Here is a 26,876-nt window from a genome sequence, read left to right as displayed (position 1 = left end):
AAGTCTTGAGTGGGGACTGAAACGCTGATTGCTGTGGATTATGCTTTACTTTAAAAAGTATGTGTGTGTGTATATGTATGTATGTATGTATGTATGTATGTATGTATGTATGTGCAGGCTACCCAATAATATGTTACATTTTGTTTTCCTACAGCACAATTTGTTTCAATTCTAGGGAAAACAATTCCTTCTATTATTTTATTATTATTACCTGAATAATAATTATGTAAAAATATATAAATAATTGTATGTGTCTATGTTATATTTAATCATGGTTAACAAGGATTGCTCTCATTTTTCTAAACAGCTCTGTAAATGGTCGGACAGTATTGTTGGTAGAGATGCTCTACCAATGTGTTACTCCCAGGAACCATAGTCATATGTTCACTATTCTTTTTATTCCATAGATGCAGCCCATAGCTGTCATTGAATGTTGGAAACTTGTCCCAAGTCTCAAAGTATTTTCTCCAACTAGGGGGTGGTATAGGGTAGAAACATTGTGGGTGGAAGTAGGAGATATTTCCACAAATCGCATCTTCAATTGCTGTAAACTTTGATATGTCACAAAATTTCTTCAGAACACGTGTGAACAGCTGAGGACCCTGATGTCCCCATATTGCTCCATTATAGTTCTTTACAAAATCTTCCATGGCATGCCAAGCAAAAGTGTGTCTTGGAGATAGTCCAAAAACACCATTGTTTAAAAATTGTGAGGATTGTTCTGCGAGAAAGTTTTTTACTGCAATGGGTCGAATAGATATGACATCTGTGTCCATATAAATCCCTCCATGTTTCCAATTAAGGGCCAATCTGCAGCCATCTGAAATGATGTTGACCCAATAAGATTCATATGTACCTTTAACCTACAAATAGAAATAAACATCAATTGTAAAAAGGTTTTAAAATAATACTCATCATCTTCTTTTTAGCTGATTAAATATATATATATATATATCTATATATATATATGTATAACATCTTCAAAAAGTTTTAAACAAAATGTTATTAATAAAATGATCTATACACTAAAACTTTTTTTTCTTGTACTTTATAGCACCCTAATTTTTGTTTTAAGAGGTATATTTGTATTTCTATGATCCATCCAAGTAATGTATAATTCTTTGATGTGCAATATTGAATGGGAGATATTTTCAATGCAATGCTGAAGCTACTCCTTTGGTACTGTATAACACCCTAACCCCAAAAGGCTATATATAGGTGCTAATCCTAAAAGGTATAGGTATATTTCTATGATCTACTTAAACAATGAGTAATTCTATGGTGTGCAATATTGAACTGAAGTTATTTTCAATGCATTGCCAAAGCTTCTACCTTTGTATGATATAATATTCTTATCCTAAAAGGTATCAGTGCTTTTCCATGATATATATAAAAATTGTGTAACTTTATAATATTGAAGTGATCTTAGATTTTGAATTGGATCAATTTCTTTGAACAATGGATTTGCTCAGAAGAAACATATATTGTTATTGGTATGTAACATTGATCAACTGTTATTTTCTTTATTTTATAGAGAAATTTTTTATTTCGTTTTTTTTAATCTTTCTGGACTTTCCTTTGGAAATTATTTCCAATTATAGTACATATTCTCCCCCAGTTGTCCAACAATCCTCACTACCAGCGTAAAAACGTTGCAGGTATGTGTTTGAATATGAAAATATATTCAACTTTTGTGTTTGGAACATGGAAAGAAATTTCAAATTTGTATGTATTGGATGGTATGTTTTTTATGGTGGTTGTTGTATAACGGCTGCAGTGTCAAAGCAGAACTCCTGGGGGCATTATTTTAATGGATGTCACTTAGGTGTAAGTCATGGGAAAACGTAAAAGAAAAAGGGTAGAATATCTTTTTTCTAAAAATCTTAAATTTGATTATATTCATTCAGAAATCAACCAAGAATGTTGATTCCTATTGTTCATTGCAAAGTTAAACTATACAGTTTATACACTTGTTAATATTTATGCACCTAATTCATTTTTATGGGTTTCCTGAATGCATTTCCAAAATCAAAAAAATGGTTTGTTGTAATTTAATTATTGGCGGAGATTTCAATTGTGTTTCTAATCTGAAACTAGATAAAAGTATCAATAATAAAATTAATTGAGGCCCAAAACTGAACTCATCCTCTCAAAGTGTTAATGATTTTTTGATTAGGAATTAACTTTATAATTGCTGGAGAACTTTGAACCTAGGGTCTAGGGATTATACCTACTCCTCACATGTTCATCAGACAGATGATCTATTTTTGGTCCAATCTAATATTTTAGATCATGTTATTAATTCTAAAATAGACCCAATCATCCTGATAGATCATGCTCCAGTATTTTTAAATATCAAAACATCATCCAATTTTAACCCCTTGAGGACATAGGCAATTGGAAAAGTTCTGATCAAAACAAAACCTGAAATTTGATATTTCTGTACAACCAAAATTCACCTCTTTCATATGAAGTGCACCTACACTTATTATATATCATTTTGGTCAGGATAAACAGGGCTTTCATTTCTCATCAAGTATTCATATATGATTCGTCGTTTTATATGAATAAAATCTAAGAAAATGTGAGAAATTAAGAAATTTTATTTTTTTTTAGTTCTGCATGGCATTTTAACTGTGAATGTCATAATCCTGTTTGATGTTTCTACAATAAAATACACATATTTTTATTCACAAACAATTTACTCACAAGTAAAACAGCACTGCACATGTACAGATTTTATGGTGTTTTTGTTAAGTTACAGGGCCAAATGTAGCACGTTATATTGTTTTGTTTATACACATAATTTGCCAGACTGGTTATGCCTATGAAACCGTATGATTGACCAGGAATGAGAATTGCCCCCATGATGGCATTCCATTTGCAAAATAGACAACCCAAATGGGGTATGTCAAGTCTTTTCTATTAGCCACTTAGTCACAAACACTGCCTAATGTTAACGTTCATATTTGTTTGTGAAAAATTCAAGAAACAAATATAAAGGGGGTGTGGCCTGACCGTTATAGTGTATACACTCATGCTAGAGGAGCTCTGCAGCAACCTGGGTCCCTTAGGCATACCCTGACTACCAAAAAAACTGCTATGGCATCCAAAAAACCTGAGCTACCGCCGGCATTACTCCCTCGGCATCACATGTACCGCACAAAGCCTCACTGAGGAGATTCTTTACAGAACTAGGTCCACAAACTGGAATCCAAGGTAGGGGAGAAGCTGCAGGCCATTGACACAGAGGTACAGCACCTGGGGCAATGAGTCCAGGCCCTTGAGGAGGGAGAGGTCAATTACTCAGTGGACAGAAGTTAATGAGTTCTTACAAAAGCAGAATGCTGCAATCCTGTTCTTTCACAGAAAGCTTGATATTGATAATACGGGCAGGAGGAATAATGTATGTCCCAGTGTGGAAACGGAAGATCTTACCAAATTTTACAATGACTGTCAGACACAGAGTTAAATTTAACCATGCACATCGGGCCATAAGGCCAAAATCTATCCGACAGACAAGCCTAGAGATATCATCTGTTGCCTACACCACTATACATCAAAGGAAGATATCCTTAGGAAGGCACAGCTACAGACTGATCTTATCTTCAAAGGAATACAGATCCTACTCTTCCCTGACCTCACCCAAGCTACTCTGCAGGCTCAAATAGCCCTCAAAATTGTCACCAAAGCTTTGCTAGAGAGAGGCCTAACGTTCAGATGGAACTATCCCTTTGCACTAACTGTGACGCACCCAGGCAAAGTCCACTCTAGAACAACTCCGGCGGATGTTTTTGTATTCCAGAAAGAGCTTAACTTGATGGAGGATTCTGTGGATGACTGGACAGGCTTGGCAACCTATTGCACTGTTACGCAACATCCTAGGTGGCAAGAATCACCAAAATAGAAGAGAAAAAATTTCAGGTGCCACTAAAGACACTGGCAATTCTATCCAGATGCATATGGCCTGAATTGAGCAGTGGCAGTGCTTGTATAGCCTAATCTTTTTTACCTCTGCCTATACGTATCCATGTACTGTGAAATTGTTCAGTTAAGTTTGCTTTTGATGCATAGAGTAAAAAGGCAAATTGTGCCTGATTGTATTTTTCATAATGATGACTCCAGACCATGTTTGAAGGAAATGGTGCGCGTCCATGCATACCCAGCTCTCAGATAGGGACTGGGCTTATCTCCAAGGCAGAATTAGTTCATAATCAGCTAGCCTACACAGACGTGAAGCATATTAGAAAAAAGTGATTATGTGGTACAAAACCCGAATGTTCCTACATGAGCACTTCCTGTAGCTGAGCAACCAATGCTGGAGGTGCACTAAAGTGGAAGGCTCTATGTTCCACCTTTGGTGCGATGTGACCTCATACGGCCTTACTGGGAATGCATATTGGACTTCTTCTGAAATATCTTCACTACCTCAACCACCCTTTCCAATTTCAAATTGCACAGGCACTCTGTTTGTCGACCCCTCCACTCTGCAGGGAATAAGGGGTGGGCAATCTACATGCCGGATCTTCCTCTACCTAGTCTCTCAGTTTTACAGGTAGGGACCTATATTTACTCACCTCGCTGTAGATGCCCACATATGCCTCCTGACACGTGGGCATATCCATCCATTATATAGTAGACTTTACAGTCAGTAACAAAAGGTCTGACTTAGAGCCACATTGTTCTCTCGAACTATTGTATACACTTTATAGTATAAAAGGAATATAGGTTTTATAGTGATATCTGAACAACGACTCAGAGTGAGCCTGTTTCTTTACTTGCTTGGTGTCACAAGCAAATGTTTTTAATGTTTGTTTTATTGACTTCTATTTCACAATTCTTACGCCTTATCATTCTATGATACGTTTTTAACTCTGCAAAGGTAAACCATGGCCTGTACTTAGTTCAACATGGTAATGTGATACTTTAGACTTTAAACTGCGGTTGATGCATTTATACTCCTAAATTGACCCCAGACACAGAGCCTGTTATGTTTACTTCTGTGATGTGTTATGCACATATGTGGAGTGTTTTTCTCTGTAGGTAAGATCTGACTATTGCAGTGAATAAAACCAAATTAAAAAAACAAAAAAATATGAAAGCAAATTTTGGCCGGTGTTTGTGACAAAGTGGCTACTAAAAGGGACTGGACATACCCAATTTGCAATAACTGTAGTTGTCTACTTTTGCAAATGGTATGCCATCATGGGTGTAATTCTCATTCCTAAACTACCATACTGTCTCACATGCAACATCTGGGAAATTTCAATATGAAAAAACTGTATTGCAAGACTTATATTTGACCCTGTAACTCTCGAAAACACCTTGAAAAAAAACTTGAAACCTATACATAAGGCTTGCAAACTAAATTATCTAGACTTTCTGCCTTGGTTGTCAGGCAGGTCCCTTTAAATACTCAAAATACTCAAAAAAACAACAAATAGATCTATAGATAGGGCAAATCTACCCACTCCACAGACTAAACACCTTTATTGACACTCCAGCGGTGTCATTTGGGGCTTAACCACTATTACTGAAATAACAAAAGAAATAAATTCAAACCTCTGAAGAAAAACTCCAGATGTGTGAATAGTAACTGGAAATAAAGCTGAATGAAATAATATCAAAAGTAGAAAATAGCTTAGTAGCTGTACCTCCCTAATGTCTATGATAATTGGTGTTTGATCAGACTCCTGACTTTAATGTTATATTCAATGTCAATGTCTGAAAAAAATGAAAATACAAATGTCATAGACTACAATTCTGGTCTAACACAGCACTGCATCAATTTATCCAATATACAGGGCAGCATAACAGCAATATATAATATAATGCTGCTGCCTAATTAATCAGATAATGCTGTGTTATTCATGTAACTACGAGGGGTGAAAATGACCCGTTAAATATTGTGCAACAGGCATACCACTTGTGTAACTGTGTATGGGATTGTATTCGTCATATAAATGCCCTACAGATACATTCTATTGAGTCCGCTGAAATAGACAGTAAAAATAGCAACATTACTGTCAAAAAAACTCACGGACCGGTAGTGGCTGCCTGTGATACTTAGTATAAAGGCAGGTATACATGAATTTACTACCCCGTTAGTACAAAAAAAGAATCATACAGGAGGGAAAGGAAAAGAACAAATTAGAACGTGCTAATGTGCAGGACCATACTTAGAATGTTGGTCCCTGCACATGGTGACAGTGTGCCCTGTGAAGTGAAGAAAAGAAGGAAAACCCGACGCGCATTTCGGTGCCGCTAACGTGCACCTTCGTCAGGGGCTGAAAGTTTACTGACAGCTGGGTCACTGTTTTATACATGTCTACTGCTACTGATTCAAATGTGCACCAATCAATAATCAGAGAATCGTCGCAAAAAATTTCGATAATTTATTATGCAAATTAACCTTTTGAAAGGTCCAATCAAAAGCGAGGCTCCTACTGCTGACTTGGTTGGCTGCCGATAGATTCGGCAGTTTAACCCTCTCATTCCCGGTAGAGCAAAATCGTATCCTTAGAGTAAAAGTTATATGGGATTATAACTTGACGAATACCTTTATATTGATCCATATCCATAGTTCGAGGATTCTTAGTACATAGTCAGTTATCATCCAAGTTATCCTATATCTTAGCCCTTCAGAATGTGTTATACAGTAAATAATTATAAGTTTTAAACTTAAGCTCAATACCGGATAAAGTCCGTACATATATTGATCTCTAGCCCACAGATTGCTTAGTAAATAGCTCTAAGATACCACCTAAAGCTCGATAGCGTTACACTGAGCATCTCTATAGATGAATAGAGAATGTATATATAAGGAGAGAGAAGAGGTACCCATTAATAGGTTGTTTCAATAGGACGTAACATTAGTCTGCCGAACAGTGTTAATATTAGAAAATACACTGTGAATAATATACAGACAAATGTATACTGTCCAATCAAGATCCTGAAGGAATTTATGATACTCTTGTCTGTATGTACTCTTACTGGACCCATATTAATGTTGCCCGTTTAGAAAATTAGATCAGAAAAGGGGAAAGGTTGTCGTGAGAGGGATACATTTAGCTACTCTCTTAATTCCCTCAAGGACAAATTACCACTATTGCGTGGCAAGACGTGTATATATATATACATCTACTACAAGATAGCCTTCTATAGCATCCTGAAAACGGATATCAAAGTGGATTCGAGAAGCTAACCAATAGGGATAACTTTTTGTATACCCCAGAATTAAGCAAACAGACACAAAAAAATAAATGTATATATGTCCAACAGTGTTGGGATTGTGTGCTAAGGTAATATAAAATACCACCTTACTAGGTCTCTAATACCATCCTTACCTATGTCAGTTATAAGCCTTTCAAGCACACATAATATAAAAAAATCATGAGTCAATCGCATACAATCTAGGACTATCGGGAGCCGTCACTGAGCTTCATCAGATAGCATTTAAAGATACAGTACCCTTACTTACTGGATAAATAGTTTTAAGCAAAAAATAATAATAATAGTAGTATTTACAATATATACAATAAAGAAATTTAAAAGTGGCGTGCTCATTAGGTTAGAAGGTCAGGTTCTAGTCTGTAATAAAGGGAGTAAAGGAAAACCCCTCATTCAAGCCTAAGGGAGATAAGGTCTTGAGTTTATAGATACTCTCTCGCTGCAAGAGTTTTTTGTCAACGTCACCCTTCCTTGGACCCATTGTGACCCAGTTACACAAGTGGTATGCCTGTTGCACAATATTTAACAGGTCATTTTCATCCCCTCATAGTTACATGAATAACACAGCACTATCTGATTAATTAGGCAGCAGCATTATATTATATATTGCTGTTAGGCTGCCCTGTATATTGGATATATTGATGCAGTGCTGTGTAAGACCAGAATTGTAGTCTATGACATTTGTATTTTCATTTTTTCAGACATTGACATCGAATATAACATTAAAGTCAGGAGTCTGATCAAACACCAATTATCATAGACATTAGGGAGGTACAGCTACTAAGCTATTTTCTACTTTTGATATTATTTCATTCATCTTTATTTTCAGTTACTATTCACACATCTGGAGTGTTTCTTCAGAGGTGTGAATTTATTTATTTTGTTATTTCAGTAATAGGGGTTAAGCCCCAAATGACACCGCTGGAGTGTCAATAAAGGTGTTTAGTCTGTGGAGTGGGTAGATTTGCCCTATCCATAGATCTATTTCTCCTCTTCTCTCACCTTATATATCCATTCTCTATTCATCTATAGAGATGCTCAGTGTAACGCTATCAAGCTTTAGGTGGTATCTTAGAACTTTTTACTAAGCAATCTGTGGGCTAGAGATCAATATATGTACGGACTTTTAATCCGGAATCTCTTTTTAGAGGCTCAATTTATCCGGTATTGAGCTTAAGTTTAAAACTTATAATTATTCACTGTATAACATATTCTGAAGGGCTAAGATATAGGATAACTTGGATAATAACTGACTATGTACTAGGAATCCTGGAACTATGGATATGGATCAATATAAAAGTATTCGTCAAGTTATAATCCCATATAATGTTTACTCTAAGGATACGATTTTGCTCTACCGGGAATGAGAGGGTTAAACTGCCGAATCTATCGGCAGCCAACCAAGTCAGCAGTAGGAGCCTCGCTTTTGATTGGACCTTTCAAAAGGTTAATTTGCATAATATATTATCGGCATTTTTGGCGCCGATTCTCTAATTATTGATTGGTGCACATTTGAATCAGTAGCAGTAGACATGTATAAAAGAGTAACCCAGCTGTCAGTAAACTTTCAGCCCCTGACGAAGGTGCACGTTAGCGGCACCGAAACACGCGTCGGGTTTTCCTTCTTTTCTTCACTTCACAGGGCACACTGTCACCATGTGCAGGGACCAACATTCTAAGTATGGTCCTGCACATTAGCACGTTCTAATTTGTTCTTTTCCTTTCCCTCCTGTATGATTCTTTTTTTGTACTAACGGGGTAGTAAATTCATGAATACCTGCCTTTATACTAAGTATCACAGGCAGCCACTACCGGTCCGTGAGTTTTTTTGACAGTAATGTTGCTATTTTTACTGTCTATTTCAGCGGACTCGATAGAATGTATCTGTTGGGCATTTATATGACGAATACAATCCCATACACAGTTACACAAGTGGTATGCCTGCTGCACAATATTTAACAGGTCATTTTCACCCCTCGTAGTTACATGAATAACACAGCACTATCTGATTAATTAGGCAGCAGCATTATATTATATATTGCTGTTAGGCTGCCCTGTATATTGGATATATTGATGCAGTGCTGTGTTAGACCAGAATTGTAGTCTATGACATTCGTATTTTCATTTTTTTCAGACATTGACATCGAATATAACATTAAAGTCAGGAGTCTGATCAAACACCAATTATCATAGACATTAGGGAGGTACAGCTACTAAGCTGTAGTGATTTATGTATTGATTGTTTTTGACCTTTTGCTGGAGGATTTATAAGCACTTTTATTTTCTACTTTTGATATTATTTCATTCAGCTTTATTTCCAGTTACTATTCACACATCTGGAGTGTTTCTTCAGAGGTGTGAATTTATTTCTTTTGTCAGGTCCCTTTAAATAGTAAGCAATAAAATTACTTATTTGTAATAAAATATTACGTAAATATATACATAGAATTTAAAACTGTATATGTATATATATATATATATATATATATATATATATATATTATTATTATTAATATTATTGCCATTTATGTAGTGCCAACAGATTCCGTAGCGCTTTACAATATTATGAGAGGGGGGATTTAACTATAACTAGGACAATTACAAAAAAACTTACAGGAACAATAAGTTGAAGAGGACCCTGCTCAAAACAAGATTAAATTATAGGAGGTAGGGTGTAAAACACAATAGGACAGGAAATTGCAATAAAAAAAGGTAGGAGTGAGGCAGAGCTGGAGGAGAGAGTAGAGTACTGCCCTTTAGGAGAGAGCAAGAGACAGGTATCTGAGGTAGAGGTTAGTCTGGGAGGCCATTAGCTTTCCTAAAGATGTAAAGTTAGGTGTTATCGGAGCGCTGAATAGCTCTAGTAACGCTTTTTTTTAGAGCAGATAGAATTTTTTTTTTTAATAGTGTTCAACTCTGTGAGAAAAGTAGTATATCTTCTAGCTACAACACTTCAAATGTGTTCCCTTCACCACATTATCATAACACCCAACATAAAATAAAATACAAGAAGTGGAGCGATATTTAGGCAATCAGCCCCTTCCCACATGCAACCACAATTTTGGAGATGAAAGAGTGTTTATACTGATACTTCTTAATTGATAGCGATCCTACATCCAATGCTGACTTGGTAAAGTGTTGGTAGTTGAAGTCTAGTTCGCCAGTTGATGCATTGTAATGTGGACGCCGTTTAATTCTCACGGCTTCTTCCGACTTCTGCTTGGCTTCCCCCACTTTGTGTACGTGCTTACACTGTCTGTCTGCGCGTTTCGCCATTCTCAGAGGGCTTTGTATTGTATTTTATACTGTGCATCTATATTTTTAATTTGTTTTATTGTGATATACTGTCATGGAGTAACACTTCCGGGTTCGGCACTCAGCTGTGAGGAGCCGGATCCTGCCCCCCTCTGACACAGCTCTGATGGTATTTTTGGAGACTGGGCCAGAGGGAGGGTGCTTGGTGATTGATTGTGTGAGCTAACGTGTGAGCTGCCTCCGCGAGACCGCGGGCTCCACAGGCTCAGCTACTGGGATCTACTTGCACCGGACTTGCCTCTCCACAAGCTCAGACAAGCCGTTCCAGCCTTTGAGCAAATGCAAGGATTGCTGCATACCATAAAGGATTACTGGAGAACGGATACTTTGATACTTTACAACTGGACCATATCTCTGAACTAATGGAGGACTACCCATATTAACCTTAAGTATATCGTTCAGCTATTTGTCTACAATATCATTTATTAATGAACTAATGCTTGCTTACTCAAACCTTCATTGCTACAAGTTACTAATCTCATGAAGGACAACTCCCATCATGTTTATTCACTATGAACTGTTTCTTGCTTTGCAAATACATTCAGTGCTTCAAGTTACTAATCACATGAAGGACAACTCCCATCATGCTTATTCACTATGAACTGTTCTTGCTTTGCAGATATTCTCAGCTACTTGATTATTGTTCCTATTGAAGGTTATTCTCATGAGCTTAACCCCTTAAGGACCAAACTTCTGGAATAAAAGGGAATCATGACGTGTCTCACACGTCATGTGTCCTTAAGGGGTTAAATGTTACTCATGAATGTTACTTAATGGATCTCTGAAGAAATACTTAATAATAAACTTTGTGTTGTTGATTACTTGCACTTCTTCTTATTGGATTATTGCCTAAATGCAATTCATTTAAGTTTAACACTTATTAAAACTTTGGTTGAATCAAGTTACCAGAGATTCTCTATTTTCTTAAAGCTATAGTATTGATACTTAAGGATTCTCCATTTCTTCACTATTGTAATTAGGGAGTTTACAAGCTGCAGTTGAGTTCCAATCCAAATCACCCCTAGTAGCGTAACATGTACTAATACATTTTTACATAACTATTTTTCACTTAATAAGTATATATAATATATGTGTTAATTAGCACTGTGTGCAAAGGTGCAATCTGAACACTGTGCATATAGATCTGCACTATCCTTAATTAATTTTTTCCATGTACCATATGACCTTGGATGTAGGATTGCTATCAATTAAGAAGTATAAGTATAAACACTCTTTCACCTCCAAAATTGTGGTTGCATGTGGGAAGGTGCTGATTGCCTAAATATCACTCCACTTCTTGTATTTTATTTTAGCTTTCCTAAAGAGATGGGTTTTAAGGAACTTCTTAAAAGATGCAAGACTAGGGGAGAGTCTGATGGCGGTAGGCAGGCTATTCCATAGGAAGGGAGCCGCCAAGTCCTGCAATCGTGAGTTGGCCGTACGGGTGCGAACAAGAGACAGGAGGTGGTCATGGGCAGAGCGGAGAGACCGAGAAGGGACATACCTATGAATATGTGTGGGAGATATATATATATATATATATATATATTAAAGCTGGGCCTGTAGTTATGTGAGGGGCTTAGGCCTCCAATCCTCTCTCACATACCGTTTTGGCCTGGCGAATTGAGTGTGACAATTTCCGGTCACTCATAAGTCACCATGTTACTGAACTTACCGGTGTCCCCATGGTCCTGGCTCCTGACTTGCTGTCCATCGGTGCAGTCTTTGTTCCTTTTCCCATAGTCTTTTACCGGACGTTTTAATGTTATGTGTTTTGCTGAACTGTTACGGTATCACCCCTCACAACACTTGGTTAAAACACATGGTTAATTTTCTCTTTGAAGGGTTATCACAGGGTTTTCACACGGGTATTACCCACTTGCCATCTGGTATGTTAGAATGCAATAATTTGCAGACTGCGCTAGCAGATCCAGAATTGGTTGACAAACTGATCAAGATTGAGTTAAAACAGGGATTTGTTTTCAGGCCTTTTAGGTCACCTCCATTTACTTCTTGGAGGAAAAATCCTATTGGGATAATCACTTACATAAACACAATTTAATCATTGACCGATATGCCCCTCATTCCTCCACGGTACCTAGTCTTAACTCCCGCATACCCTCATAAGAATTATTCCTGCAATAAACTACAATAAGCTACTCGATAATGCCATCTGGGACATTCTTGCAGTGGCGGTGGTGCTTGGCTCAGTAAAACAGATACTGTCAATGCATTTAAACTACTTCCTATCCACACCTCTCTTTGAGGATTATTCCATTCCCGACTTCTCAGTTGGTTCCCTGACCTTCCATCAGACAATAGCCCCATCACTTTAGATCCGCCCACGACTGCTAACTTACTAATGTGGCGCAATCTTCTGACTGCATGGAACGGGGAAGCCATGTTTATCCATCCAATTTTCGACACTTACCTCACACTCTGGACAGATGCTGTTGCCAATGCAGGTTTCACAGCTTTCTGTGGCAATCAGTGGCTCTGAGGTTCTTGGCCTAATAAAGTCAAGTCCCTACCAGGTTTCTCTAAAACATTGGCCCTATTTGAATTATACCTGATAGTGGTGGCAGCAATTGCCTGGGGTCCTTGCTGGGCAGGTCACTCGGTCAGATGTTTTTCTGATAAAAAAAAAGCTACCTGCCACATTGTAAAAAAAGTCCAGTCATCATCATCTACTACTGCTGCAACTTACCAGTTTTTCCTCACTTGTATTCACGTCCCATGGGTCACTATTGTATCGGCTGATCACCTGTCTCTTGCAGGCATTTCACAAAACTCTCGAGTCAAGTACAAAATAGAAAAAAGTGTAGAGGATTAGCACCACTCTAAAAATACACTGGTGAGGATACTATAACCAACATAAGATGCCTTAAAAACAAATAATATAAATAGAAAATAAAATATAAAATGTTAATATATGTCCAAGATAGAAAGTCCAATAAACAATGATGGTATATAGGTAACAGAAAACGGTATAGATGTGGCGCTCAAGGGTCAAATAGGTGGATGGTGCAGCCAAAACCAAGTATATCACCACTATATATACTTAAAGAAACATGTACAACCAAAAAGAGGTAAAAGCGCACACACACACCAACCGGGAGTGATTACCTTAAATTGGACAGATAGGTATCTCCTCCTTTATATACAATAATAAGATTCTCTATTGGAAAATCCCTATACAAAAAATATAAACACAGAGAAGAACATAGTGCAACCTGTATATTATATATAAAACAAAGGGAAATTCTGAGATGAAATCACTCACACTTTTATGAGCCGTTTAGAAGTAGGCTCAGGACTTATGCAACTTTCATGTCACTTAAATGGGACATGTGCATTTCCTTGAATCCTCAGGCCAGTTCCCCTTAGGTCTCAATGATCATCAAGTTTGGAGTCAGGAGTCAGGAGCCAGGAGCCAGGAGCCAGGAGTATCAGGATAAGTAGTTTTATTTTAACAAATAGTTAAAAGATAAATAATAAGAAGCAGTATTGCAACACAACGCGTTTCAACCAACTGTTTGTGGTCTTCCTCAGGTGCTCTTCCAAATCACAATGGATGTATCACAGTTTATATAGGGGGTAGTATTACATGCTTAATTGTTAAATCAGTAACATATGTATAGGTAATTACCCATATATGGTCCGGACCGGATATGGTCTGCCACCTCCAATATGGCTCCACATCCGGTTCGGAGGGACACACAAAATAAAATACAATAATACATAAGTAACAATAAAGCACAGTATTCTTGGTAAAAACCATCTCCCATCGTAATCAACATCCATGATATAGAAAAATCGTGTGTGACTACGGAGAGGGGAGGTATTGGAAGTCATATCGGTATTCCGTTGCCCCACTTCCGGTCACGTGTCCAAAGATGGAGTCCGTCCGTCGCGTCACTTCCGGTGACGTGTATAGCAACAGAAACCGTCCGTTTCACTTCCGGTTTCACAATTCAATAACGAAAGGAGCTCTCTTTCCTCCTCTAAGGGTGTAGTCATGTCCGTTCTTTAATTGAGGGTAAGGTGGCCATCTTAAGAGTGGGCAAACAGTCCTCATGTAAATATACTCATTTCAAGTGGCAAGTATTGCATACAAAGAAAAAGTAAAATAAAAAACACATATTAGTTACATAATTCAACATAAATTCAAATGACTATATCCCTAATAATGCTCATTCATGTAAATAATAGGGAAACTCCAATATTAAAAAGAACATAAACTAAAAGAGGTACATAGACCCAATGCAGGATCACTATGCAAGGGTAACTTAAATCCTATATTTATATAAAAGCAGCTGTCCAGCAAATTCTTGATCCCCAACTAGACAGAACAGAAAATCGAATTTTCTCCAATAAATAAATAAAATCTATAAAACCTAATAAAAAAGTAAAAAGGGCCATAAAAAAACTATATAAAAAATAAAAATATTAGTTAATCTTAGATGACGTCAATTATAGCAGCTTGTTGATCTCAAAATCGATATTTAGACCTTTTGGGGCAAGGGAGCGCAATTCAAAAATCCACTTTGATTCCTTTAAACTAAGTGCTTTGGATATGTCCCCGCCTCTCCAGTGCCCTACTACTTTTTCGATAGCGAAAAAACTTTTTAAAAAATAGATTTTTATAGATTTTATTTATTTATTGGAGAAAATTCGATTTTCTGTTCTGTCTAGTTGGGGATCAAGAATTTGCTGGACAGCTGCTTTTATATAAATATAGGATTTAAGTTACCCTTGCATAGTGATCCTGCATTGGGTCTATGTACCTCTTTTAGTTTATGTTCTTTTTAATATTGGAGTTTCCCTATTATTTACATGAATGAGCATTATTAGGGATATAGTCATTTGAATTTATGTTGAATTATGTAACTAATATGTGTTTTTTATTTTACTTTTTCTTTGTATGCAATACTTGCCACTTGAAATGAGTATATTTACATGAGGACTGTTTGCCCACTCTTAAGATGGCCACCTTACCCTCAATTAAAGAACGGACATGACTACACCCTTAGAGGAGGAAAGAGAGCTCCTTTCGTTATTGAATTGTGAAACCGGAAGTGAAACGGACGGTTTCTGTTGCTATACACGTCACCGGAAGTGACGCGACGGACGGACTCCATCTTTGGACACGTGACCGGAAGTGGGGCAACGGAATACCGATATGACTTCCAATACCTCCCCTCTCCGTAGTCACACACGATTTTTCTATATCATGGATGTTGATTACGATGGGAGATGGTTTTTACCAAGAATACTGTGCTTTATTGTTACTTATGTATTATTGTATTTTATTTTGTGTGTCCCTCCGAACCGGATGTGGAGCCATATTGGAGGTGGCAGACCATATCCGGTCCGGACCATATATGGGTAATTACCTATACATATGTTACTGATTTAACAATTAAGCATGTAATACTACCCCCTATATAAACTGTGATACATCCATTGTGATTTGGAAGAGCACCTGAGGAAGACCACAAACAGTTGGTTGAAACGCGTTGTGTTGCAATACTGCTTCTTATTATTTATCTTTTAACTATTTGTTAAAATAAAACTACTTATCCTGATACTCCTGGCTCCTGGCTCCTGGCTCCTGACTCCTGACTCCAAACTTGATGATCATTGAGACCTAAGGGGAACTGGCCTGAGGATTCAAGGAAATGCACATGTCCCATTTAAGTGACATGAAAGTTGCATAAGTCCTGAGCCTACTTCTAAACGGCTCATAAAAGTGTGAGTGATTTCATCTCAGAATTTCCCTTTGTTTTATATATAATATACAGGTTGCACTATGTTCTTCTCTGTGTTTATATTTTTTGTATAGGGATTTTCCAATAGAGAATCTTATTATTGTATATAAAGGAGGAGATACCTATCTGTCCAATTTAAAGGACCACTCTAGGCACCCAGACCACTTCAGCTTAATGAGGTGGTCTGGGTGCCAGGTCCTTCTAGGGTTAACCCATTTTTTCATAAACATAGCAGTTTCAGAGAAACTGCTATGTTTATGAATGGGTTAAGCCTTCCCCCTATGTCCTCTAGTGGCTGTCTCACTGACAGCCGCTAGAGGCGCTTGCGTGATTCTCACTGTGAAAATCACAGTGAGAGCACGCAAGCGTCCATAGGAAAGCATTATGAATGCTTTCCTATGTGACCGGCTGAATGCGCGCGCAGCTCTTGCCGCGCGTGCGCATTCAGCCGACGGGGAGGATCGGAGGAGGAGAGCAGGAGGAGATCTCTCCGCCCAGCGCTGGAAAAAGGTAAGATTTAACCCCTTTCCCCTTTCCAGAGCCGGGCGGGAGGGGGTCCCTGAGGGTGGGGGCACCCTCAGGGCACTCTAGTGCCAGGAAAACGAGTATGCTTTCCTGGCACTAGAGTGGTCCTTTAAGGTAATCACTCCCGGTTGGTGTGTGTGTGCGCTTTTACCTCTTTTTGGTTGTAAATGATGGTATATACTTTCCAGGGGAGAAATCACAAACTTGTTCAAGGAAAATTTTCTTGTTGGTATATCAGATGCGGTTCATATGTGGAAAAAAAGGAGAGGATAATAGTGCAGTATGTCCAGAAAATATATAAAAAAAAGGAATAAAAGTATATATGGTCCTACTCACATTTTTTTAGATCTTTAAACCCATTCTAGTATGAAAGGCATACAGTGGTATAATCCCCACTTATAGCATACGCGAAGAATAATTTCAGTGATGTGTGGACCAAAAAATAAAAATAAACAACAATAGTGCTCACTGTATAAAATCAACCAGAAGAATAAATAAGAGAATATTACTCACAATTACCAGAGCAGATAAACTGCTCTATGGATAGGGCGACAGGTGGAATAATCCCCACCTAACAATTTCTTGATTAGTTCTACTGGGAGTTAATAAGAGAATGTGTTTCTATGTTAAATTAGGATACCAGGCAATAAAATAATAAAATAATAATAATGGAGTAAAATGGAACACTCAATGTAACCCCCCCCCCTATTTAACCCCATATGTGCCAGCCTAATACTATGTACACTTGAAGAAGCCCCTTGTGGTGAAATGCATTGTGGACTTTTAATTTGTTTTACTACTGTGTAAATTAAAGTATTTTGGCTACTTTTACAAAATGTGGGGTTTCTGGGGATATTAGGCCCCCCCCTTGTATTTTAATTAGAGCCCCTAGCTATGGTTAACTGGTGGGAGCAGAGAGGGGACACTATAAAATTAACCTTACCCCTATATCTTTTAATTAAGTGGCCCTGCCATGGAGGCAATATGATATGTGTCCCAGAAAATATGGTGGATCTGGTCACCCTGTGCATGCACCTTCTTGTGTGTTCCAAATTTTTTAAATCACTTAAAAAAATGCTTATACAAAAATATAAAGTAGAAGCCAGTGGCCTTGATTTAATGTCAGCCAATAGGTTTTATCGGAAATGTTTCTGCTTCTGATAAGCCGTTTGGATCAATTTCATTCCAACTGTTAAAGGCTTATCAGGATCCAAAAAGAAGTCATCCGAAGCCCATATTGCACATATACCATTTAATGGGTGTATAGTAAAAAGCAGGCAGTAAGCCTCTAGGGTCACTATAATTCACATATTACTACAAGGGTTGTTAGACACATCCTGATATCCCCACTCACCATAGTTATAAAGTTAGTTACATAGCCTGAAAAGAGACATGTGTCCATCAAGTTAAGCCTTCCTCCCATTTGTTTTTTGCTGTTCATCCAAAAGAAGCCAAAAAATCCAGTTTGAAGCACTTTCAATTTTTCAACAAACTAGGAAACAAATTCACTCTTGATCCAAGGATAAATCTGACTGCCATTCTGGGGTCAAGAACTTATTATTATAAAAATTATATAATTGAGTATTATGTTTTTCAATTATGCATCTAGTTGCTGTTTAAACATCTGTACAGACTCTGATAAAACCACTTCTTCAGGCAGATAATTTCATATCCCTATCATTCTTATATGGTAAAAAAAAAAAACTCAAAAAACCTTACAGTCTAAACGCATGACCTCGTGTCCTATGTATAGTCATGTTTGTGAACAGATTTCCACACAATGGTTTGTACTGGTGCCGAATGTATTTGTATAATGTTATCATATCCCCTTTGAGACAACGTTTTATTAAACTAAACTGTCATCTATGCAATATCCACAAGGTAAATCATAAATAGTGCGTCTCTATTTTACAAAAAAGTAAAACACAACATCAAAATAGCTGGCACACCTCATAAATTACAGGGTATCAAAAATGGCGAATACAGAATAAATAGTAGACATGCCACAAATAATAATATCAATCCACAAATAGAACCCTGTGCATGCTAGAAGGGGAGGAGGGAGGGAAGTAAGTTGTAAAGATGGGTGAACCATCAAAGAGGGCTCTGTACGCATTTCACATCTATGCTGATGCTTTATCAACATGAATTTGAGTAACCATAACACACATTTTCCTAAATCACTAGATGTTAATCAAGTTATACATCCAGGATTATCCCCTAATAAAAAATAAATACAATTCTACTGTCTGAATATCAGATTTAAATTCCACTTCATACTCAGACCTTGTGGGGCCCTTGTTTGCAAAGTACAAAAAGGAAAAATCTTTTTTTCTTTAATAGTATTTTTTGTAAATCTCCCCCCAGGTCCTAATTAGGAGAATAAAGATAAATCTCCTTTTGTACACGTCGTAAAATGTTTGGACACAGAGATTTGTTTGGTGAATTCTTTTTTGATACAATAAATATCCTCCGCTATTCTTATTTTCAATCTGCATTTTATTTGACCAACATATTGTTTCTCACACTTTTTGCATGGTATTAAATAGATCACTCTTTCTGAGTATATTTTATACATGTAATGAAAGAGGAGAAATGTGGGCTCTTATAAACTAGAAAACCATATTTACACCCATTAAGGCCACATTTAAACATACCCTGACATTTTAGCCAGGTCTCAGGGGATTGTCCTGTATTTGTTGTGAAAAAGCTTGGTAATAAAAGAGTTCTTAGGGATTTTGCCTTTCTGGCAAAACTGCTAAACTTAGATTGGCAAAATTCCCTATTAAAAGGGATCTGATCTCAAAACTGGAAGATGTTTCTAACATTTCTAAAATTCCAACTATTTAATTGAAATGATTACTAAAGTCTGTGCAAAATTTGGGTAATTCAGTTTGACCTTCATGTTTTATATTACAAATGTTTGTGAAATTTCTCTGTTCCTTATTACTATAGAAATGTTTGTTCCTTTGTTACTTTTTGGGTTCCAAAAGGGATGATCAATTCCTCTCTAGGTCTCTTTTAATCTGTCTTCTCAAATAACCCTTAAGAATAAATGTTCTGCTAACTCCTTTGCTTCTACTGGAAACGCCACCATAGTGGAGCATTTTCTCTGTAATCTTATAAACTCTCCAAGCAGTATTGCATGTACAGTATGCGTGGAACGGCAACTGTCTGCTCTTAGAATAGTGTTCTTGCCTGCGCATTTCCTGATGTAATTATCCTTTGTCCAATAGGGTCTCCCTTAAGCACAGATTGAAAATAAATAATTTCATAATGGTTGCTATTACTAGTAGAAAACAGATTCTATTCTGGATTATTGAGACTATCCGCAAACTGATGACAATCTTTCATTCCCTACCCAAATCAGAAGCAAATTCTCTATATATCTCCCATACTAAACAATGTTGGAACGGAAGGTAGTCATTCCCCCAAAAACATGGTACAGTTCCCACATAATCATATAATTATTAGCATACGTTGGTGAAAATTCGCCCCATGGCTGTATCGCGTCTTTGAAGGTAGTGTTCTCCATTTAGCATAAAATAGTTATGTGTCAATGCAAACGAGAAGCTCTGAATTATGGATTTTCTCAGATCATCCATAAATCTGGAAAACTTTAACAAAAATGTGTAAACCATATTCATTCCCTTTCAGTGGGGTATATATGAATACAAAGCACTTACATCTAAGCTTAACCATTTGAAATCCTTCTTACATTCAACCTGTGTTAACTGGGCACATACATATTTGGCATCTTTTAGAAAGCCCTTAGTTCTATGTACATGGGGTTTCAATTGATGATCCAACAATTTAGATAATCCCTCCCCTAAAGATCCAGCACCCAAGATAACAGGGTGAACCGGAGGTTTGGGAGGTAGTAAAACACAGGTTTAATGAAGTTGTATATCAACATATATTAGTTTTCATCTCTAGATCATCAAGGGTCATCAAGCAGCTTGACATATGTGAGAGGATCCAACAATTGCCTCAAAGCCTCTTCCTTATACTTTACTGCATCCATTACCACCAGTAATGTTGCCACCTTTGTCAGACCGCATAATGACCACTGTCGTATCATTTTTAAAATTGTCTAGAATCATTCTGTCTCATACATTTATGTTTGAGTATTTTTTTTATTCCCTTGCTATTGTGTTGGGGATCTATGAGGTCTCTCTCAATTGATTTCTGGGATGTATTTCCCTTCTCCCCTCTACTAAAGATAGGGTTAAAATTAGATTGGGGTTTAAGAGAGCATTCATCCTGACTTATCTCAAAAAGAGACCCTGATTCACTTTCCTTTTGTAAATCCTTTAAATATATGATTAGACATAGATCTTTGCAATCAAAATAATCATAATAATCTGTTATAACTCTCCTAATTACTGATTCCTAATTTGTTACCATGTCTTACCCTGTTCAAGACTTGTATTCCCCCTTTTCAAGGGAGATTTAGTGTCAGGCCTTAAGCCTCCCGATGTCTCCTCATACTTCCGGGTTTGACGGAGCTTAGCCACACCCCCATTGCCGCGGTCTGCTATTTAATGCGACCGCACCAGCTGATAGACGCTGGATTATTGAAACGCGTACCGCGCCAAACTCACCGGCTCACATACCTCGCTGAGACGACCACTCGCTACTAGACCGGACTGGAGGAATATTCAAGTCCCCATCATCTCTCCTCATCACAGACAGCTACCAGCACTCTCGGCAACCATTCACTGAAGCAACCGCCTCTGAGGAGAGCTGGGGACACAATCCCTCTACTTCTAGAAGTTAAGTAACTTACAGTCTCTGAGTTAAGAGCTAACAATGCTAAAGCTTTATTTCAACTTACTAAAGTCTGCTATCAAGTTCTCCAACAAGCCTGCTACAGCTTTCCTCAAATCAAGTATTATTCAAGTTCAGCTGTACCTGTCTTGCTACAGATAATCTTATTTCTTCATACTAAAGTCTGCTATCAAGTTGTCCAGCAATCCTGCTACAGCTTTCCTCAAATCAAGGATTATTCAAGTTCAGCTGTACCTGTCTTGCTACAGATAATCTTATTTCTTCATACTAAAGTCTGCTATCAAGTTGTCCAGCAATCCTGCTACAGCTTTCCTCAAATCAAGTATTATTCAAGTTCAGCTGTACCTGTCTTGCTACAGATAATCTTATTTCTTCATACTAAAGTCTGCTATCAAGTTGTCCAGCAATCCTGCTACAGCTTTCCTCAAATCAAGTATTATTCAAGTTCAGCTGTACCTGTCTTGCTACAGATAATCTTATTTCTTCATACTAAAGTCTGCTATCAAGTTGTCCAGCAATCCTGCTACAGCTTTCATCAAATCAAGTATTATTCAAGTTCAGCTGTACCTGTCTTGCTACAGATAATCGTATTTCTTCATACTAAAGTCTGCTATCAAGTTGTCCAGCAAGCCTGCTACAGAATACCTCAAAACAAGTACTATTTAAGTTTTGCTGCACCATTCTTGCTACTGATAATTCCAATGTATATAATCTCTTATAATTTGAACTGTTAACAAGAATAACGGACTCTAATGAATTCTGAACCTTGTCAATGCTAAATGAAACAAACCGTTTATTATTTAAAGAAACAGTAACTGTAATTCTGGAACTGAAGTCTCAGTTCCATCTAAGTGTCTTAATAAAAGATCAAAGTCCTAAGAAATCTGCAGTTGTGTTCCACATCATTTAATGTGAACGTGACATTTAGCAAAACAACTTTTAACTGTTAAATCTCTAATCAATTGTTCACATCAACCTGAAAAAATTTAAGTTTGTACTTGATATAACGGATATCCATATGAGATAAATTATCTCAATTGTGATCAAATCTCTTGAGGAAAAATTAATGACATAATTTCCTATTTTTTACCTTCATTAGTAGCTTATTACTAGTCAGTAGCTTAACTGATTTAATTATTTTAATTTTTTAGATGGGATGCCCATTTTTAATTGTCACATTTAAAAAAAATAAAAATTAAGTATTGTCATACTTAACAATGGGTGGACTAACTTAGTTATAGCCATACAGTTAACTTAGTATAGCCCTGAAGAATTTGTTTGTGGCACACTTTAAGGTGAAATGAGGTACGGCAGTAAGCCATGTCACCATGGTTGAGAACCACTAATCTATCTATTAAATATATATTTCTCCTATTAATAGACTTACTCTTTGATACCAAGATAGAAGTGGTGTATCCTTAAATGTGTCTTCCAGTTTTAAAGGGAAAATGTAGACATTTGGAAAAGATGAAAGAATCGGTATTTTCATTTGTGCTGAATCCTTATCATTCTCTGAGTTCATGTCAGACAATCCATTTGTGAAGAAAGCTACTGGTCTATCATGATATACACGAGCAGCTGATTCAATTGCACATAGCACTAAGGAAGGTGGTTGTGCCCTGTTTCCAGTCTCAAGAAATATAATTCCATTGCCTTGACGTAGAATATATGACGGATTCACATGAGAAGTTGTTCCATTTGATTTCGGAAAGTTTTTATTATTGTTGCAAGTCATTTTTTCGAGAAATGTAAAATAGCTAAGGAAGCTGCTCTGTTCAATGATCATTATAAAAATGAATCCAAAAGATACCATAAACATCAAGAAGATAGATATCTTTAGAATGCTTAGCATTGTTGTAATGATGCAAATTTCTAATTCAGCTGTGGGAGAGAACAAAAGAGATATTAGTTCACAACGAAATTAGTGTCAATATCAACATCATTTTAGAAAGCTGGTAGGCATTTACATTTTATGTCATTGCAATTGTATGCTTTCCATTGTTTAACCCCTTAAGGACACATGACATGTGTGACATGTCATGATTCCATTTTATTCTAGAAGTTTGGTCCTTAAGGGGTTAAAGGGACTCTCCAGGCAGAGGATTTTACTAACCTGGTTCCAGCGCCGGGAGCCTCGTGAAGCCGCGCCCCCTATTTCGTCAATATGACGAAACAGGCGGGCGCGAGCAGGGAGCAATCAGACGCTTCCATTTGGGAAGATTTCTGTTCATTATGGTCCACTTGTTATTGATTAACTACTCTTCAAATGACCCATTATTTAGCAAAATACAAAACTAAAAAAATGCAACTTGGGCAAATCACAGAGTACGTTCCACAGTACAGTGGTTTAACAGATAAAATGTAGAATATATTATTGGCAAGTTAGGAGATCTTATGGTTGAGAAGTGAGGAAAGTACAGCTTGGTTTGAAAGTATACCTTGAGTGAAAGCTTTGAAATATTCAAAGTAAGAATGTCCATTATCGCATTTAAGGAACTGTATAGGCAAAAAAAATGCATATCCCTCCCCCCCCCAACTGTAAACTTACTGTCTCTTAACAGGGCTGCCACCAGAAATTTTGGGGCCCCTAACTCAGCTCAGGGTCTGGGCCCCCAGGGGCCCGCCTCCAAATACCGCCCACTGGGTCCGCCTCCAAATACCGCCCACAGGAATACATACACAGACACAAACACACACACTGATACAAAAGGACACAGATACATACTAAAATACACACATACTGAAACAGACATACACGCATACAGAATACAATGTATACGAAAAATAGAGCGGTAGTACTAAATGGGTGACTAGCTAGCGTAATAACCAAAAAATATCGAAACAGTATATGAAAATAATATGATACCAATATCTTAAGTAGATAAGCTGCTAAAACAAGAGAAAATCCCAATTTCTAATAAAAATACATATATAAAATTTCAGCGCTTAATAGATAATCCCCTTATTAATAATAAGGGTCTTTAAAATAAGAAACAGTAAAAAAAAAATTAGTAAAAAAATAGTAAAAAACTATAAACCATGTATGGAACAAAAAATAAACTAAAAATGAAGAAATAATAAAAAAAATCCAGCAAATAATCGTCCAGAATCAATTGTGGGAAATTACCACTATCGAAAATCCAAAGTACAATAAATAGGAGTGTGGGTCCTGCACAAAAATCCCAATGTGTTATGGAGGGTAGGGGTCCAAATATACGAAAATACCTTGGATAAAAGGGAAACAGACACACTCCTCTGCCACCCCAGACCGGCCTGCTCTATGTGTCCATTGCCCTCACCATGGCCCCGCTCCCCGGCGGGACTCCGCTCATGCAGACAAGGTGCAGGCTGGCTAGGTATCAATCGTAAAGGTAGTACAGTAATCGCTTTTGACTTTAGGTAGCCAATCAAACTGTTCATAAGTGTACTGTATTCTGTAAAGTGTAACTTGCTTCCCCTCCCCCCCCTCCCTTTTCTTTTTTTCTGTCTCCCTCCCTATTTTGAAAACTATTATAAGTAAAGAATGTCAAAAAAAAAAGGGAAACAGAAACGGTATATAGTGTAAATCCGTAACAAAATTTATTCCTGATATAAAAATCCCCCCCTACATAAATACTCTTACACGAAAAAAGAGATACTCATCATACAGCAGAACACTTCCATGCCCAGTCGTTTGTTTGGATGAAGCTGCAATTCCTCCAAGAAGACAGGAGCTGCCCGGTGCACTCGGGAAAACTGTCTTTGATGCTGGCAGGAAAACAACGAACTTGCGGCAAATGCGGCTTTAGTTGGAAGCCGGTAAAGCAGGAAATGCTGCAGATGAAATCTCGGTGGACACCTGATCAACGCGTTTCGCCCTTTCTCCGAGGGCTTTCTCAAGATAGGTGTCTCATGCCTGGCTTGGCTGTTAAATACTTTTGCCGGGCAAAAATCATTTAAAATCTTAAAGGTATAGACCTTTCCATAGCTTCAAACAAATAAAAACGTTTTCAACCAACATAAACATTTCATTTCAATTAAAAGGCTGTAACTTAAAGTATACAGATAATTGTAACAATAATTGAGATTGTGATGTCTAAGCATCTTAACACATAAAATCCGAAGTACATAATGGCAACAATTGAAAAAAGTTACAAATGTTGCATCTGTGTGTCTTTCTCCAATGTAGCAACATCTTAGTGAATTTTCCGTATAATGGCAACATATTTTACTATATAAAATAAAACAATTGAATTTGTATATAAAAATACCAAAATAAGCCTATCTTCTCAGTAAAAATACAAGTGTAGATTAACCAGAAATCCCCCTTTTTTCTTTTCTACTTAAAGGGCCACAATTTGTTGATACTCTTAAGGGGTAATAGTTTGAATATTGTGCCCTGATCGCACCAACACTATAAAATGTCCTATCAGACATATATGAAAATAAAATAAATGAAATAAAATAAATGAAAATAAAATAAAGTGAAATAAAATAAAATAAAATAAAATGAAATAAAATAAATGTCTTCTCCTGTATCGGAGCTTGGACCTGTGTTGTTATATATGGCAGTAGCAGATGTTGTATAAATCACAATATCTATTAGGCCATATTTAAAACCCCAACGGTAATAGGGGTATATCATCTAAACCCTTTTGTGACCAAAATTATAAAAAAGCGTTTAGAGTGTGATGAATCAATAACTATAGTATATTCATTAATTCCAGCTCTGCATTCAGGCCCCAGGGGACAAGGGTCTTCAGATTGTAGATCCAGAACATTTCTCGATATGTTAACATTCTACTTAGTTCTCCTCCCCTCCATGGTACTTCTATTTTTTCAATGCCACAATATGATAGAAGTGTGGGATCACGATTGTGATGTATATTAAAGTGATTTGAGAGTGTATGCTTATCAAATCCTCTTTTTATATTGTACACATGTTCCCTGAGCCTGGTTTTGAGTGTTCTTTTGGTTTGACCTATATATTGGAGGCCGCACGGGCACTCCAACTTATATATGACCTGTTTTGTGTTACACGTGATACAGTTCTTAATCTGGAATGTTTGTTTAGTTGTTGAGGACTGAAAGGTGGTACAATTTTTTCCTATAGTGCTTAATTTGCATATGTGGCAATTGCCACATTTGTAGTACCCCTTTTGGCCATTCAAAAAATGATTTGATCTAGTTGGCTTATTATAACTATGTACTAATCTGTTGCGTAACGTGGGAGCCCCCCTAAAGATAACTCTATGTTTAAGTGGT

The 26,876-nt window shown here is 37.1% G+C and overlaps 1 protein-coding gene across 1 annotated transcript; it reads right to left on the bottom strand.

Annotated features, from left to right (window-relative positions):
* Positions 1 to 299: 299 nt before the first annotated feature.
* Positions 300 to 23,484, bottom strand: LOC134585482 (alpha-1,4-N-acetylglucosaminyltransferase-like). Its single transcript, XM_063440904.1, has 2 exons — positions 23,020 to 23,484; positions 300 to 863 (listed from the first exon to the last, which is right to left on the bottom strand). The coding sequence occupies exons 1-2, from the start codon at positions 23,482 to 23,484 to the stop codon at positions 300 to 302; spliced, it is 1,029 nt and encodes a 342-aa protein (XP_063296974.1).
* Between the last annotated feature and the right edge of the window lie 3,392 nt (positions 23,485 to 26,876).

Source organism: Pelobates fuscus, chromosome 2 (assembly GCF_036172605.1).
Source record: "Pelobates fuscus isolate aPelFus1 chromosome 2, aPelFus1.pri, whole genome shotgun sequence".
Taxonomy (NCBI): Eukaryota; Metazoa; Chordata; class Amphibia; order Anura; family Pelobatidae; genus Pelobates; species Pelobates fuscus.
The sequence above is the reverse complement of the archived record's forward strand: the minus strand, read 5'-3'. Positions and strand labels throughout refer to the sequence as shown.

Excerpts from the sequence above, each read along its gene's own strand:
- LOC134585482 (XM_063440904.1), bottom strand. The coding sequence starts at position 23,484 with ATGCTAAGCATTCTAAAGATATCTATCTTCTTGATGTTTATGGTATCT. Across the intron at positions 864-23,019 it reads TTCTATCTTGGTATCAAAGA|GTTAAAGGTACATATGAATC; the intron begins GTAAGTCTATTA and ends TTCTATTTGTAG.